This window comes from Bos mutus, chromosome 6, assembly GCF_027580195.1.
Source record: "Bos mutus isolate GX-2022 chromosome 6, NWIPB_WYAK_1.1, whole genome shotgun sequence".
Taxonomy (NCBI): domain Eukaryota; kingdom Metazoa; phylum Chordata; class Mammalia; order Artiodactyla; family Bovidae; genus Bos; species Bos mutus.
This window is the reverse complement of record NC_091622.1, coordinates 12,938,137-12,955,160: the sequence shown is the minus strand read 5'-3', so window position 1 is coordinate 12,955,160 and position 17,024 is coordinate 12,938,137. Positions and strand designations below refer to the sequence as shown.

General features: G+C 41.5%; 1 protein-coding gene across 1 annotated transcript in view; it reads left to right on the top strand.

Annotated features, from left to right (window-relative positions):
- The first annotated feature begins 3,623 nt into the window (after nucleotides 1-3,623).
- Nucleotides 3,624-17,024, top strand: part of ANK2 (ankyrin 2) — a 700,765-nt gene continuing 687,364 nt past the window's right edge. Inside the window, exon 1 of the mRNA XM_070371962.1 lies at nucleotides 3,624-4,074. Within this exon, the coding sequence (XP_070228063.1) occupies nucleotides 4,003-4,074 (72 nt within the window). The 5' untranslated portion in view covers nucleotides 3,624-4,002. The remainder of the gene's footprint in view (nucleotides 4,075-17,024) is intronic.

Below are 17,024 nucleotides of genomic sequence, written 5' to 3'. Positions count from 1 at the left end.
AATAGAAACAAGAAGGGTAGAGGGTTATTATCTTATAGTATATATTAATTTTCTAGGGGGGCTATAACAAAGTACCACCAAGCAGGAGGCTTAAAAATCTATTGTCTCATAGTACTGGAGGCTGGAAGTCTGTGATATAGCTCTACAGGGTTGGTTCCTAATGAGGGCTATGAAGGCGATTCTGTTCCATGCTGCTTTCCTAGAATCTGGTAGTGTGCTGGTTTTTAGGTAGATCGTCTCAATCTCTCCCTTAATGTTCACATTCTAGGTGTTCTCCCTATCTATATGTCTATGTCCAAATTTTCCCTTTTAATAAGGACACTGGTCATATCAGACTGGGTACCCACTCTACTCTAGTATGACCTCAACTTAATTAATTACATCTGTAATAACTCTATTTCCAAATACGGTCACATTCTGATATAATAAGGATTCAGATTTCAATATCTGCATTTTGGGGGGTGGGCACATACAACAGTTAGAACTGACATGGAACAACAGACTGGTTCCAAATTGGGAAAGGAGTATGTCAAGGCTGTATATTGTCACCCTGCTTATTTAACTTCTATGCAGAGTACATCATGAGAAACGCTGGGCTGGAGGAAGCACAAGCTGGAATCAAGATTGCTGGAAGAAATATCAATAACCTCAGATAAGCAGATACCACCACCCTTATGGCACAAAGTGAAGAACTAAAGAGCCTCTTGATGAAAGTGAAAGAGGAGAGTGAAAAAGTTGGCTTAAAACTCAACATTCAGAAAACTAAGATCATGGCATCTGGTCCCATCACTTCATGGCAAATAGATAGGGAAACAGTGGAAACAGTGACAGACTTTACTTTTTTGGGCTCCAAAATCACTGCAGATGGTGACTGCAGCCATGACATTAAAAGACACTTGCTCTTTGGAAGAAAGTTATGACCAACCTAGACAGCATATTAAAAACCAGAAACATTGTCAAGAAAGGTCTGTCTAGTCAAAGCTTTGGTTTTTCCAGTATTCATGTATGGATGTGAGAGTTGGACTATAAAGAAAGCTGAGTGCTTAAGAATCGATGCTTTTGAACTGTGGTGTTGGAGAAGACTCTTGAGAGTCCCTTGGACTGCAAGGAGATCCAACCAGTCCATCCTAAAGGAAATCAGTCCTGATTATTCATTGGAAGGACTAATGCTGAAGATGAAACTCCAATACTTTGGCCACCTGATGTGAAGTACTGACTCATTGGAAAAGACCGTGATGTTGGGAAAGATTGAGGGCAGGAGAAGGGGATGACAGAGGATGAGATGGTGACTCAATGGATATGAGTTTGAGTAAGTTCTGGGAGTTCGTGATGGACAGGGAAGCCTGGTGTGCTGCAGTCCATGGGGTCGCAAAGAGTCAGACAAGACTGAGCTACTAAACTGAACTGAACTGACAATTTACCCCATAACCGGGTAATCAGGAAGACCTCACTGATAAGGAGATAGAGGCTTGAAGGAAGTAAGAGAATGATCCATGCTGATATCTAGGGGAGGAGTGGTCCAGATACAGAGGACCTGAGACCTGAGTAGGCTTAGCATGCTGAAAACCAAAACATGAAACAAGGTCAGTGTGGCCATGGTGACTGAGTGAGGGGATGGCTGGAAATAAAGTTCGGGGGATGGTGGGCAGGAACGGAGGATGGGTTACATAGGTCTTATCTTACATCAGGAGACGGAAAGGCCTTGGTTGTTACTCTGAGTGAGAAGGGGACACAGGACTTTGAGCCCTCCTAGGTGCTCTGTGTGAGCCACATGTGAGGAGCAAGGCTGGAGAAGCAGACTGTTTAAGACTTCTGCTATCAGGCACATGAAAGATAACTGTGATTTGGACTAGACACATTGTGGTGGGAACACAGAAGTAGTTGGATTCTGTATGAATTGCTGTTAGAGCAAGTGGGGATTGTGAGAACAATAAGGAATTAAAAATATCTCTGAGGTTTTTGTCCTGAGCATCTGAAAGGCAGGAAAAGCTATATTAGAGCAGTTAACTTGGCAGTGAAAGATAGAACAGAGCCCAGTTTTTTTCCAATTAAAAATAAAAAGCAGCTCAGTTTTGCATATGATCAGTTTGAAACTCTTAGATATCAATCAGGTGAAGACAGTTGGCAATAGGGGTTTGAATTTGATGGGGAAGATTCAAGATCTCCATCTTGAATTTCCAAACATACGTTTGGAAATACATATCAGAATATAGAGTCTATTCAAAGCAATGAAACTGTGAGATCCACAACAGTTGTTAACAACTGAGATAGAGAAGAAAAGGAGTGGCAGAACTAAACTCTTTTGACATTTCAAAGCTTAGAGGTCTGAAAGATGAGGAAGAACAAGTAAAGGAGACTGACAACCAACCAGTGAGGTAAGAAGATGATCAAAAGGGAATGGTGTCCAGAAGCTAAGGGAAGACATTTTCAAGAAGGAAGGAGTGATTTAAAACACTCTTGTTTAGAGGACAAGCCAAATGAGGACGGAGAATTGACCATTGGACATAGTGCTATAGGGGTCACTGGGAAGCTTGTCAAGAGAAAGTTTGGTGGAGAAGGTGGAAGGAAGCCTGCCTGGAGTGGGTTCAAGGAAGAATGTGAAGAGAGGAACTGGCGATGTTAAAACTTTATAGAGGATCTTGCTGGAAAGCAGTGTAGAAATTGAATACTAGCTTGGGGGAGAGAGAAAGCAGGCAGAGGAGGGTGTCTGTGGCAATGGAAAAATTATGAGGCAACAAAGTAGTCTCTTGAGAGTCATCTTATCTGTAAAGAGTCATAATTCCCACTTCCACGAGGCAGCTGAGGGAGATAATGATCAGGTGTTGGAAAGCAGTTCGCCCTCAGTCAATGACAGTGCCAGATGTATTCCTGAGAAACAGTGATGCACACAAGGCTGGCCCCTGCGCGGGAATTTACCTCTCTTGCCACGAGGCCTGGCACAGACGAAGGTCTGCAAAACCTGGTCCTGCCCTTTCAGTCTTCACAGTGCTGCAGATGGGGTGCCACCTGTCTTAGTGAGGATGGGGGCCGTCCCTACCCTGTACAGTAGCTGGCAGATGCTTTCTCACAGTGAAGAAGGTGGGAAGGGAGAAGCTGGATCTTGGGGAAGCTGGAAACGCCCAAAGCGTGAAAAACACACGGCTGAAGTCACTTCACTCGGCCAGCTCACATGTGACATAGGTTGAAGTCGCAGTGGCATTTCACACTGCGTTCACTCCAGAAATTAATTCCTCCTTATCAAGAGGGAGTGATTGGCAGAACAAAGAATGCGTGTCTGCGGAGGCTAGCGGTGGGGTGGGTGCCTATCACAACGCGAAAGGGGCGAACACTTTTGAATAAGACGTGTGTGCACGGTATGAATGGAAAAGAGCAGAGCGAGTGTGGCGACGCGCAGGGAAGAGCCGGACGCGCCCCAGCGGCCGGGGGCCTCCCGAGGGAACGTCTGCTTGTGATGCGGGAGCGCCCGCCGAGGAGCCTCCTTATCCCCACCCACCTCCCGAACGCCGGCAGTCAGTGGTGCATATAGACATATTTCTGGGAGCTGTCCATGAGCTCATCGCTTTCCCGGCGATAGCAGCAGCAGCAGCAGCAGCGAGGGAAGCAGCCGCATTTCTCCCGGCGCCGCTAGAATAAGCCCCGCCGCTCGCACATCCAGACACACGCGCGGCGAGCGGCGCCGGAAAGCAGCCGCAGCCGACCCAGCCCCGCGGCCGAGGTCGCGCCCGGCCCCGCCCGCCATGGCCCCGAGTCTCCCCGCCGGGAGGTAGGTGGGCGCGGGTAGGGGGCGAGAGGCTCCGGCCAGGACTCCCGGCCGGGCCAGACCAGCCCCGGGGGCGGCCGCCCCTCGCACTCTGCGGCGGAGCGGCCGGGCGGGGCCGCGGGCGCGCCGGAGGAGCCTCCCGGGCCGTCTGGGGCCGCGGGCTGCAGGCCCGGCGCTGAGAAGCCGCGGGAGACTCGAGAGACCCGGGCGTGACAGCAGGAGGAAACCGGAGCACCAGGAAGATGGCTTCTCCCACCTCCCCGGCCCCGGAAGGCGGGGCCTCCACCCCGCCGAACCCGCCGCGGATTCGTCAGGTGGGTGCACGGGGCGCGGGGAGGGGCGCCGGCACCCCATTGTCCTCGCCTCCCCCGAGGACGAGGTCCTCGCCCCCCGGTGCAGAGGCTGACGAGTGGGACGGACACTGGCGGACCTGGCCGCGTCGCCTGGCCCAGGACCTTTCTCGGAATCCGCTTTCCTCAGTCTCGCTTCACACAGGAGCATAGAAACATGCACAGAAACACAAACGCACTCTTAGAAAAACGCTTTCTCCAAAACCAGACGTGTAACTTCTGCGCACACATACATACATACGCAGGCTCAAACACACCCCGCAAACTCATTCCCCCGTCGCGCACAGAGGCACACGCCCAGCTATCACATGACCCACTGCGGCGCTACACCATGAAAAAGGAGCCCGTGGTGCCCTCTTGGGGGACATCTACCCTGGACCCCCATCCCCTTGACGACCTTGAGAGGGACGGCTGGCAGCATTCACCTCCCGCCTTCGGGAGAGAAGTAACCGTGTCTGGAGGTTGCTTACCAGTTCTCAACTTTCAGACAGAGCAACACCCAACAATTGCAGCCCTGTATTAGACCTTAGTACTAGAAAGAAAACATGTGTTCCTGTTCTCCCGACGTCTGCAGAGACACAGTTTTTCCCCAGCAGTGCAAGGGGAGGGCGGGCGGTGATGCACATGTCTTTGGCTGTCTGAATAAGCCCTGTTTTCTGTTTATATGGTAATATTAAAACATGAGAGTACTCCATCTGGTTGTGATCTGTGATTCGGTATCTAAAAGAGCTCTTTTTTTCTCCTTTCTGTGCTACTATTTCAGTGTCAGGAGCTATATAGCATTAGCACTTTAGGTTATCGCAGTAGTAACACAAGGGTCAGTGTGCCCTGTGACAGTACGATCCCCTGACTGCCATAGGCAACCTCTTTACCAAAGATAATTGAACTCCTGTTTAGAAATAGTATAAAATTGGATAATGGAGCAGGAAGATCATGTCAAACAGAATGGATTTTCTCCAAGCTGTGGGGAAATTTTGAAGAACTCAGCAGCTCTAGAATTTATAACATGACAGTAAAATTTGGTTGACACTTAACAATGTCTTTGCCACATTTGAATTTTAATGTGTATCGATAATGTTATTTTAGGGATAACCGTTATGTGCATTTTTAATGCAATGACTAAAAGAAAATCAATGTGTACTTTTTTTAAATGGCCCTCCATGTCTCAATGAAATTGTTAGGGTTTTAAATGTGTACACAATCCAAGACTCTAATTTTGTGACAATACATTTTTAATTGCAGTTGGAGCTGTTTTATTTCCCCTGAAAAACTGTGGTAGCTGGCATCATTACACCTATACTTGTGATATTTAGACATCTAAAAATGAAAGCGAAATTACTATTTGCAATATAAAAAAAATCATATCCTACAGGAAAAATAATTTTTATTCCTATTTGGCTAAATATGTATGTACGTATGTGTACATGGTTATATAAGCATTGAGGAAGTAAAATGTGTTAATTTTAGTAGAATGTAGATACTCATAGGAACCTCTCTGAAGTCTCATTCTATATTTAGGATAATTCTGCTGATTTAAGAAATAGTATTATGAAAATAGCTACTAGAAAAAATTTGCATGAAAGGTCATTGCTGTTCTGCAGAGTAGATACTTTACTTAGAGGATTTCCTAATTAGAAGCTGTGTAAATGACATCATGCTGCAACATACAAGTAATTGATATCTTCCGTTCAGCCTTTCATTTATATGACCTTACAGAAGCACTTTTTTAGTGATTGGTGCATTAATTTGCATAGGATGTGGAAATGGGTTGCTGGAATCATTGGTCATCTTGGTCTACCTGATTCATTCAGGCAGGTGGAATGGAAGTACTGACATCTGACTGCAGCATCACCACTTTCCTGCAAGTGATTTTTGACCAAATCAGAAATTAAACAAACAGAAATTTCCTGCAAAGCAGTGAAATATTTTAGTTTCCAGTCCTAATGTATTTTCACTATGTCAGTGGTTCCCCGACATGTTTCTCCTTGTTCTTTAGCAATTCTTTTTCCAAATCAATTCTGGACTGAATGAGAATTAAAATAAAATCTGAATTCTTTTCCTTTTTTTAAACCATAATCAACAAAAAAAGTGTTATTGAAAGAACAGAAAAGTCCAAAGGTGAAGGATTTTAATGAAATACATAGCATGGGTTTTAGCAACAGATAAACTTATTGGTCATCATTTACATTATCTAATAGACACATTTTTTATTTTTAATAATTTTATTTATTTGTGTTATTATTTTTGGCTGTGCTGGGTCTTTATTGCTGTGCAGGCTTTTTTCCTATTTGCAGCGAGCAGGGGCTGCTGAATAGGTGTGGTATGCAGGCGTCTCGTTGCAGTGGCTTCTCTTGAGGAGCTGGGCTTTAGTGCGTGTGGGCTTCAGTAGTTTGGGCTCCCTGGCTGTGGAGCACAGGCTCAATAGTTGTTGCAGAAGGGTGTAGTTGGCCAGCGGCGTGTGGGATCTTCCTGGACTAGGGGTTGAACCTGTGTCTCCTGAATTGGCAGGTGGATTCTTTCCCACCGAGCCACCAGGGAAGCCCCTAGAAATATATTTTAGAAAGGCTTTCAGTAAATATATGTATCTTGTAAATTTGTATATTTAACTACTAATTTCAATGAAAATATGCTGTGTGAAGACTCATTTATTCAACCAACAGTTATTCAGTACAATGTAATGTTTCATACCCTAAAGATAAAGAAATGAAAAAGATAAAAATCTTATCCATTAGGAGGTATAGGTGTTTTTAATGAGGACAAGCATTAAAGTAATTGAAATTTAAATTGCCTATGGGGGCCTTTCCACATTATTTAAAAATGTATTTCTCAACTTTTTGTTTTGATCATTCTTGTGAGTCTAATTTCTAAACCTGTATATACCTAAAAAGTCATTGTATGACTGAATTAATGTTTACATACATTTGATATATATTTCATTATCTTTTAATTAATCTGTTATTAGAATGCCATATTGAACAGTATATATTATTTTTACAACTTGATCTTTTAGACAAAGTTTTTATTTTTTTTTAGCTTTTGGAAAATGCTGTTGTAGCATGAAATAGCTGAAATAGACCAGTGCCTTTGCATAGTGCAGTTAAAATTGAGGTTTCCAAAAATGAGCCGATCAAGGAAAAATGACCTTCAACTTCATTCTATCCATAACTATCGTGTTAAGGGAAAGAACTAATTATTAATATGCTCTATCTTCTCAGGCTCCTAAGATAATAGATATTTATTTTTTCCTCTTTTAAGAAAGAGGTTATATTTTATTTTCTGTACAAGATAACTATAGTACAGAAGTTTCACTAGTTTTTTAAAACATTTAAGTCAAATTAGCTACCAAACTACAAATTTCCTGGATTTCATTTTGTATTTATTCTTTATTCATTTTCTGAATGTAAAAGAAAAGATTAAGAAATGATAGCTTTGCAACTAAGTTTTGAAATAGTTTGTCTACATATATTACATACTTCAAGAGATCCATATGATTTCTATGGCTATTGCCAGAAAATTTAAATCAGTTAATTAAATGAGTATTGATTAAGATCTTGAGTTAAGATACTTAGCTAACATCTTTCTGGGCCTTATCATCTTTCTGATGAGCTATAATGAAAAGTGAAAGTGAAGGTCACCCAGTCGAGTCTGACTCTTTGTGACCCCAAGGACTGTATAGTCCATGGAATTCTCCAGGCCAGAATACTGGAGTGGGTAGCCTTTCCGTGGGTAGATCTCCAGGGGATCTTCCCAACCCAGGGATCAAATCCAGGTCTCCCACACTACAGGTGGATTCTTTACCAATTGAGGCACAAGGGAAGCCCGATGAGCTATGATAGGAGTTTCCAAAGCATTAATTACTTTGAGAATTGGAGAGCTATAAGACATCCTTTTTAATTGGTGCCAGTAAAATTTAGTGTCCTTTTCTTGTTTCTTGATCAATCCTTCTCCAAGATCTGTGGGTATCAGTGTTATTTCATTTCTGGCAGCAAACCAGTGTTCGTTCGTTCTTTGCTGTAGAAACTTAGAGACATCCCAGATGGTAATAATAAAATATTTACAATGGGCAGGTGTGATGCTAAGCAAGGCAGAGTTTTCCCCACAGTCCTATGAAGGAGATATTATTATTATTCCCATTTTCCAGATGAGAAGTGTGGGTTTAGAGAAACTAACCTACATCCTCAAAGTCATAGCTAGTGAGTTGCAACTATGCAACATGGGGATTTAAAACTTGGTCTTGATGCCTTAACCTCAAGCGACGATTGATATTTCGTCTCGGTTGCAGAGTGCTCGTTTAAAATGCTGAATTATGTGCAAACTATATTTTACATAGAAATGTATCTCAAATAGTTCCCATTTGTGTTCTCTTCCATTAGAGGTCATTTCTATGTAAAACCATCAAAATTGCCTTTATAGGTCACGTCCATTTGACGGCCTCTAAACCCTTCAGTTCAGACGGTAAAGTGTCTGTCTGCAATGTGGGAGACCTGGGTTCGATCCCTGGGTCGGGAAGATCCCCTAGAGAAGGAAATGGCACTCTACTCCGGTATACTTGCCTGGAGAATCCCATGGACGGAGGAGCCTGGTGGGCTACAGTCCACGGGGTCGCGAAGAGTCGGACACGACTGAGCGACTTCACTCACTCACTCACTCACTTGATGCCTTATTTCACACTCACTATTGTTTTTTGGTCTTCTTCTTCTAATTTGTGACTACTGGGGGAGATCTTCTTAGTACTCTTGCTCCTTTGAGCCATGTGTAACCGTTCTCAGGAATTCTCCTTTAGTTTGCCTTGATTAACTGTAGGATTCACAACAGAATTGAAATATTTTTCATTATATCAGTTCATCAAATGAGAATGACTTGAATTCCATTTCTGCTTCTGCATTCTTTAACACAGCATTTCTCCAGTTTCATGGTTGCTAAGAGGAGAAACTAAGGTGCTCATTTAGCTCTTGTTTTCCCTGATGTGAAATGTTACTCAGTTGTGTCCAACTCTTTGTGACCCCCATGGACTGTAGCCCGCCAGGCCCTTCTGTCCATGGAATTCTCCAGGCAAGAATACTGGAGTGGGTTGCCATTCCCTTCTCCAGCATATCTTCCTGACCCAGGGATCAAACCCAGGTCTTCTGCATTGCAGGCAGATTCTTTACCATCTGAGCCACCAGGGAAGCCCTGGTTTTCTCTGAGCGCTCTTCAGTTATTCCTGCTCTTTCCGTGTTGCTCCTGAGTATGAGTTGAGATAATAATTATTTTGAGAATGAGTTGGATTAATGGAGAGTCTTCTTATTCAGGAATAAATAAATAGTAGGGTTTCATTTTCAAGGTTTTTAACTTTCTTCCAGTATTAATTCTATTCTTTGTTTATGCTTGTCAAAGTAAGTTATATTTTTGAGTTTTCTTGTTATGTAAAGTATTTGAGTTACAAAAAGAGGATTCATTCCTTTAGATGGTGAAAGGATGAGAGAGAGAAAAGCAGTAAGTGAATATAGTGATTCATTGATATAATTGGTTTCAATCTTTAATTTTTTTAGTTTACATACAATAAAATTCACTTTTTTATACTTTTGATAAATTTTGACAGAATCTTAGAGTTGTGTATCTTATCAGCACAATCTAAGGATGGTACAGTTCTAGCTCCTGGAAACATTCCCTTGTGCTTATGCCATTGTAGTCAAACAAATCCTCCTACCTTCAGCCTCTGGCAGCCAGTAAGCTGTCCTGTATCCCTATATTTTTGCCTTTCTCAGACTGCTATATAAATGGAATCATTCAGAACATTACCCTTTGAAACTGTTTTTTTTTTTTTTCCACTCAACATAATGTCCTTAATAGCTATCTAACTTCTTGCATCTGTCAATATTTTGTTCCTTTTTTTTTGAGTAGTATTTCACTGTATGAGTGTTTAGCCATTTAGAAGAAGGACATTTGGGTTGTTTCCAGGTTGGGGCAATTTTGAACCAAGTAGCTATTAAATATTTGTGTAGAGGTTGTAAACATAGGTTTTTCACTTCTCTTGGATGTATACCTAGGAGTAGGATGGCTGGATCATATAGTAAATATATGTATGACTTTATAAGAAACTGCCAGACTATTTTCCAAAGTGGCTGTCCTGCTTTTGCATTCCTTCCAAGGATGAATGAGAGTTCCTATTGCTCCAACTCTGGTAAGGCCTTTCCCCGCCTTGTTTTAGTCTTTCTAATAGATCCACTGAGGCATTTCATTGTGATTTTAATTTGTATTTCTCTAATAACAAATGATGTTCAATGCTTTTGCCAACATTTTCTTTGTTGAGGTGTCCATATATTTTGGCCATCTTTTAAATTGAGTTGTTGTTTTCCTTTTGTTGAGTTGAGAGAGTTTTTTATATATTCTGGAGACAGGTTCTTGGTTAGATATATGACTTGATATTTTCTCTTTGTCTATTTCTTCTCTTTTAATTCTCTTTCTAGTGTTTTTCTCAAGCAAGTTTTTTTTTTAATCAAGTCCAATTATCAGTTTTTTATTTAATGAGTGGTCCTTTTGTTGTATCTAAGAAATCTTTCTTTAATCCAGAGTCACAAAGATTTTCTCCTATTTTTAAAAAACCCTATCATTTTGACATTTGTTTGTCAATCACTTTGAGCTGATTTTTGCAATGTGTCATTCAAGGGTTCTTTTTTTTTTTTTTGGTTATGCCGTGAGGCACTTGGGGTCTTACTTTCCCTATCAGGATTTGAAGTTGTACCCCCTGCACTGGGAGAACCACTGGACCTCCAGGGAAGCCTCCCAATAGTTCTTTTTCTTTTTTTCTTTTCATTACAGATTAAATTTTTATTATGGATTAAGAGATTTTGTTATTTTGTTGTTTAGTCATTAAGTCTTATCTGAGTCTTTGTGACACCATGGACTGTAGCCCACCAGGCTCCTCTATCCATGGGATTTTCAAGGCAAGAATACTGGACCCAGTAATTCTTAAAATCACTTAAATGACCAGACTTCCCTGGCAGTCCAGTGGTTAAGAAGCCACGTGCCAATGCAGGACACACAGGTTGGATCCCTGGTCTGGGAAGATGCCACATGCCATACAGCAGCTAAGACCATGGGCCACAACTATTGAGCCCTGGCTCTAGAGCCCGTGTCCTGAAGCTACTGAAGCCCACACACCTGGAGCCCGAGTTCTGCCGCAACAAGAGAAGCCACCGAAATGAGAATCCCATACATCACAAGGAGAGGCGCTCCCGCTTGCTCCAACTAGAGAAAGCCCGCTTGCAGCAACGAGGACCCATTGCCTTCTCTGGTTATATATCTATTATCCTGTTAATGATAGGTCTCCAATCAGGGTCTTCTGTCTTGAGAACGTGTATTTGGCCATGATCACCATTTGGGGAGCTGTAGGTGATGGGTCGGAGAAGGCAATGGCACCTCACTCCAGTACTCTTGCCTGGAAAATCCCATGGACAGACAGAGGAGCCTGGAGTGCTGCAGTCCATGGGGTCGCTAGGAGTCGGACACAACTGAGCGACTTCACTTTCACTTTTCACTTTCATGCATTGGAGAAGGAAATGGCAACCCATTCCAGTGTTCTTGCCTGGAGAATCCCAGGGACGGGGGAGCCTGGTGGGCTGCCGTCTCTGGGGTCGCACAGAGTAGGACATGACTGAAGCAACTTAGCAGCAGCAGTAGCAGCAGGTGATGGGAGGGTTATTTTAAGTTATAGCTTACATTACTAGATCATTTATAGATGAGAGTTCAAGCTCAAAACAGACCCCGTTGGGCAGAATGCTGGTACTTCCAATATCACACGTGACCAGAAGCAGAGTCCGCGGGGATGTGCTCAAGTTTGGGGAATGGAAGCCCAGCAGTAAATCAAAGATGTGATCATGCTCAGTGAGAATGATATCTCACAGCTGAAAAAAATTAGAGGAAATATCAAAATCTGAGTTCTTGGCAAATGCTTCATCTGGATTTTATTTTTTTCTTTTAATGGAAATGAAACATTCTTTTATTTTACCTGAGAAGGTCTGAGAACAGTTTTGTTCTTTTAAATGCTTTATTTCACATAGGCTGAAGTAGTAACCAATCTCCTCAAATCTTCTACACTATATTTGTTTAGTATTTATTTTTAATTTTTTGGCTATGTTGCATGGCATGTGGGATCTTGGTTGCCCAAACAGGATTGAACCCGCATGCCCTGCAGTGAAATCGTACACTATCTTTATATATAAGTATATCTCAACACTTTGCCTTTATAATAGATGGTAGCTTGCCAGCCACTTAGTATTGAAAATCAAACTCCAGGAAATGCAATTGTTCAAATCCATTAACTTTTATTCAATTCTTATGGTAATAAATGTAGAAGGATCACGTCATTTTTCTGCAGTGTGTGATCTAATATATTGCATTTATCTGACCTTTTTTCTGACTGTCCTAAGGATAGGCTTATAAAACTAAAAGAAATCGTCCTACAGATTTTATGAATACTGTGTTTCTCTTTTGATGTCCATCTTTGTTTTAATATCATAAGGTATTTCACCCTAGTTTATTTTGGGATCAGGCAAGTCAGATAAACCTTTTCTGGAACTGGATTTAACTTGGTTTAACCAATTTGCTGCCCCATGTAATGATTGATAGTCATAAACACAAGCAAGAATATTAGATGCATGATTTTGTGATATTGCTTAAATTGTGTGAGCTTATAAATTTAAGAGTACAAGATATATTTAATGTAAATTTTATGGGCTAATCACTTTCATAATGCCAGTTTAAAAAGAAAAATATTTATTTTATACATTTGCACTATTGAGCTAAAAAATAATAATCAGTAAATCAGTATATTTAGTATTATTTGCTATCCATGATGTTTATCAAATGTTTGTATAACTTTGTTAGTTCTCATAGATTCTATTTAGATACCAATGAATGAATGTTTGCCTTAAGAAAACATGAATTTATAAATATAAATAGCTAAAATGTACAAGAGTAAGAGTCTGTTGACTAAATCAGACTACTATTTGGATAAAAGACCTTGTATGTCAACTTAGAAAGTCCTATCTCTGTTTTTGTTAAAAGCTTAGATTGTTGTATCACTGAGTTAATTCTTTCATCTGAGTACAAAATGTTTTATTCGTGAATGCCTCTTTTACAGCCATCTTCTTCAGTTATAAAAGAAAATCAAGAACACACCTCTACTTCTGAGCATCGTATTTTTACGTATTCTTGCTTTCTTCCTATTTCAGAAGAATTATCCTGACTTCAGTCACACTCCTTTTGCTGATCCTAGGACTTGACTATGTCCAGGAGGTGCTTTTCTGTTTTTCCCAGTTTTTTTCATCTTCATTGTTATAGAGACTGGAGCAGGGATGAGCCTGATGGTGAGGTTAAGGAAACCCAACTGCTGTGGATAGAAGGATGCTTTGGTTGAGAATTTAGCGAACTGACGGCCATAATCCTTCTAGACTTCTTACAAGTATTGAGTCTGTTGAACTTTCTCTCTTTCCTGAAACTCTTCCTAAAACGACTGTAGAGCTCTGTTCATATATTTATGTTAACTCCTCTGAAGTAATGGTGTTCACACTTAACTGAGCCTGAGTGTATGCTAAGCTCTGTGACAAGTGCTCTACCTGTATTATCTCATTTAATTCTCCCATCCATTTTATAAGGTAGGTACAATAATTATCCCAATTTAAATTATCCCAGTAATCATGCCGATTAAACTGAGGCTTAGTATTGATAGTTTGCTCAAGATCACACACTAAGTAAGTGGCAGAGTGAGGGATTCATACTCACATGTGTTAAGCAGAATGCTTGTCCTTAAACAGAGCCTGTGATACCACCTCTTCATGCCAGATGCCTATGTAGTGACTGGAAATACAGAGGTGAGAACATTCAGCACTCATGGAACTTAGGCTGTAGTTCTGTGGGAAACATGTTAACGGAAAAACAAACTAAACAGTTGTTGTTGTTCGGTCACTCAGTTGTGTCTGACTCTTTGTGACCCCGTGGACTGTAGCACTCGAGGCTTCCCTGTCCTTCACTATCTCCCAGAATTTGTTCAAACTCATGTCCATTGAGTCGATGATGCCATCCCACCATCTCAGCCTCTGTTGATCCCTTCTCCTCCTGCCCTCAATCTTTCCCAGCATCAGGGTCTTTTCCAATGAGTCAGTTCTTCGCGTCAGGTGCCCAAAGTATTGAAGCTTCAGCTTCAGCATCAGTCCTTTCAATGAATATTCAGGACTGGTTTCCTCCAGGATTGATTGGTGTGATCTCCTTGCTGTCCATGGGACTCTCAAGAGTCTTCTCCAACACCATAATTCAAAAAACATCAATTCTTCAGTGCTCAACCTTCTTTATGGTCCAGCTTTCACATCCATACATGACTACTGGGAAAACCATAGCTTTGACCAGATGGACCTTTGTTGGTAAAGTGATGTCTCTGCTTTTCAATATGTTGTCTAGGTTTGTCATAGTTTTTCTTCCAAGGAGCAGATGTCATTTAATTTCATGGCTGGAGTCACTGCCCGCAGAGATTTTGGAGCCCAAGAAAGTCTGTTACTATTTCCATTTTTTCCCCATCTATTTGCCATGAAGTGTTGGTAGAGAGTCTATAACATGACTAAGATAGGGAGGAAATTCAAGGCAGAGGAAAAGCAGATGCGAAGGCATGAAGGTAGCAAGCATATTGAATTTTGGGGAGTTATCAGCAGTCCTGAATGGCTGGAACATGGTGTTTGGGGGAGGTCACAGGAGACTAGTGAGTCAGTCTGGAGCCAGATCATAAGAAGCTTTATTTATTATCATGACTGATTTGTTGTTTTCTGCCTAGTGTTTCCCCAGGCACTTCTTTATCACTCTCCTCCATCACTTCCTCTTCCTTCCCTTGTTATCTAGATATTTGTGTCTCTCAGAGTTCTGCTTTCTATCTTTGAGTTTCTTCTTTTGTGTATTTATATTTCTTGCCAGAAACAATCATCCAGCCCTATAGCCTCCACTGAAATTCTGATCTTTCTTCTATCTCTATTTTCCACCCACTCTTGAGTTAATATTTTCATCTGACCTCTGTAAACTTTCTCCTTTTTATTCTTCAGATCCTTCAAACTTCAGTTCATTTCAGTCACTCAGTTGTGTCTGACTCTTTGCGACCCCATGAACTGTTGTTCCATGTCCAGTTCTAACTGTTGCTTCCTGACCTGCATACAGATTTCTCAGGAGGCAGGTCAGGTGGTCTGGTATTCCCATCTCTTAAAGAATTTTCCACAGTTTGTGGTGATCCACACAGACAGAGGCTTTGGCATAGTCAATAAAGCAGAAGTACATGTTTTTCTGGAATTCTCTTGCTTTTTCGATGATCCAACAGATGTTGGCAATTTGATCTCTGGTTCCTCTGCCTTTTCTAAATCCAGCTTGAACACCTGGAAGTGCATAGTTGACATACTGTTGAAGCCTGGCTTGGAGAATTTTGACCATTACTTTGCTAGTGTGTGAGATGAGTGCAATTGTGTGGTAGTTTGAGCATTCTTTGGCATTGCCTTTCTTTGGGATTGGAGTGAAAACGGACTTTTTCCACTCTGTGGCCACTGCTGAGTTTTCCAAATTTGCTGGCATATTGAGTGCAGCACTTTCACAGCATTGTCTTTAAGGATTTGAGATGACCTTCAAACTTAATATGTCTAAAAAGATATCACTGTTTGCTCCCCACCCCGCAAAAAAGTCTCACATATATGGACTAGATTGAAGGGAAAAACTAGAGGTTGGTTTTATAATGTATTTTTAATAATTAAGGTGTATCAGAGCACTTTACTATGTAATGAATAACTCATATATGTGTTGTCTAGAGATTATGTTGGCAAATGGAAAAACCATTATGTTCTGGGAAAGGACTTACATTTGGCTATGACTATTTGTGGGAGATGAAGTATGTAACATGTCCATGATTAAGAAGTTTTGCCTCCCTGTTGTTTTTCTGGGAAGTTTGTATGGGGTGATGTCATATTTTAAAAAATCCTCTACTGTACCTGCACCAACTTTGTGGGTTCCTTTTACTGTCTTTTTTTCAGTTTAAAAGCCCATGCTCCCAGGCCACTCTGAAGGTTAGGTATATGGAAGGTGTGGTAGGAGAGGAATGCTGAGGAAAGGGTAGGACGGAAGTGAAGAGTTCCCTTGGCCTCTTCAAACTGAGTTTGCTGTTGTGATGAAGGTAGTAAGAGATTCCTGTATCATCTTGGAGCAGACTAGGAGTTTGGCTGCTCTGAGGAAGGCAGTGTCATTGTTTGAGTAAGTGAATCACCTGGGATCACGCTAATCTAAACTCATGGCATCTAGAGTGATTTAAGTGAGTTTCTCCTAGAGGACAGGTAAAAGCGTCAGAGAGGGAATATGCATATCTCGCATGCAGTATTACTGGACTTCATTGGTTTCCCTAAAATTTCATAAGAAAAAGTGCAATCTCATAAAGGGTTTCATTTTATTAACTTAAAAATGTATTTTTAGTTTCTTTGTTTTGGCTGCACCAGGTCTTCATTGCTTCCCCTGGGCTTTCTCTAGTTGTAGCACACGGGCTTCTTCCTGTGGAGCTTCTCATATTGCGGAGCACAGGCTCTAGAGTTAGGTGCTCAGTTGCTTCACAGGAATGTGGAATCTCCCCGGATGAGGGATCAAACCCGTGTCCCCTGCAGTGGCAGGGGGATCCTTAACCACTAGACCACCAGGGAAATCCTTGTTTCATTAACTTTTATGTCGCCCATTCCTGTATCTGCAGACATACTGTTTGAATGATTTTTAACTAGGTACCCCATTCTGTATACTCTAAATTGCTTCAAAGCTGGCAGGGACAGTTCCTGCAAACAGAATGTCGTGGCAGTATACCTTCTATTTGGTCTTCAACTCTCTCTCTCTTTTTAAAAATCTTTTAAAATTTATTTTTAATTGGAGGATGA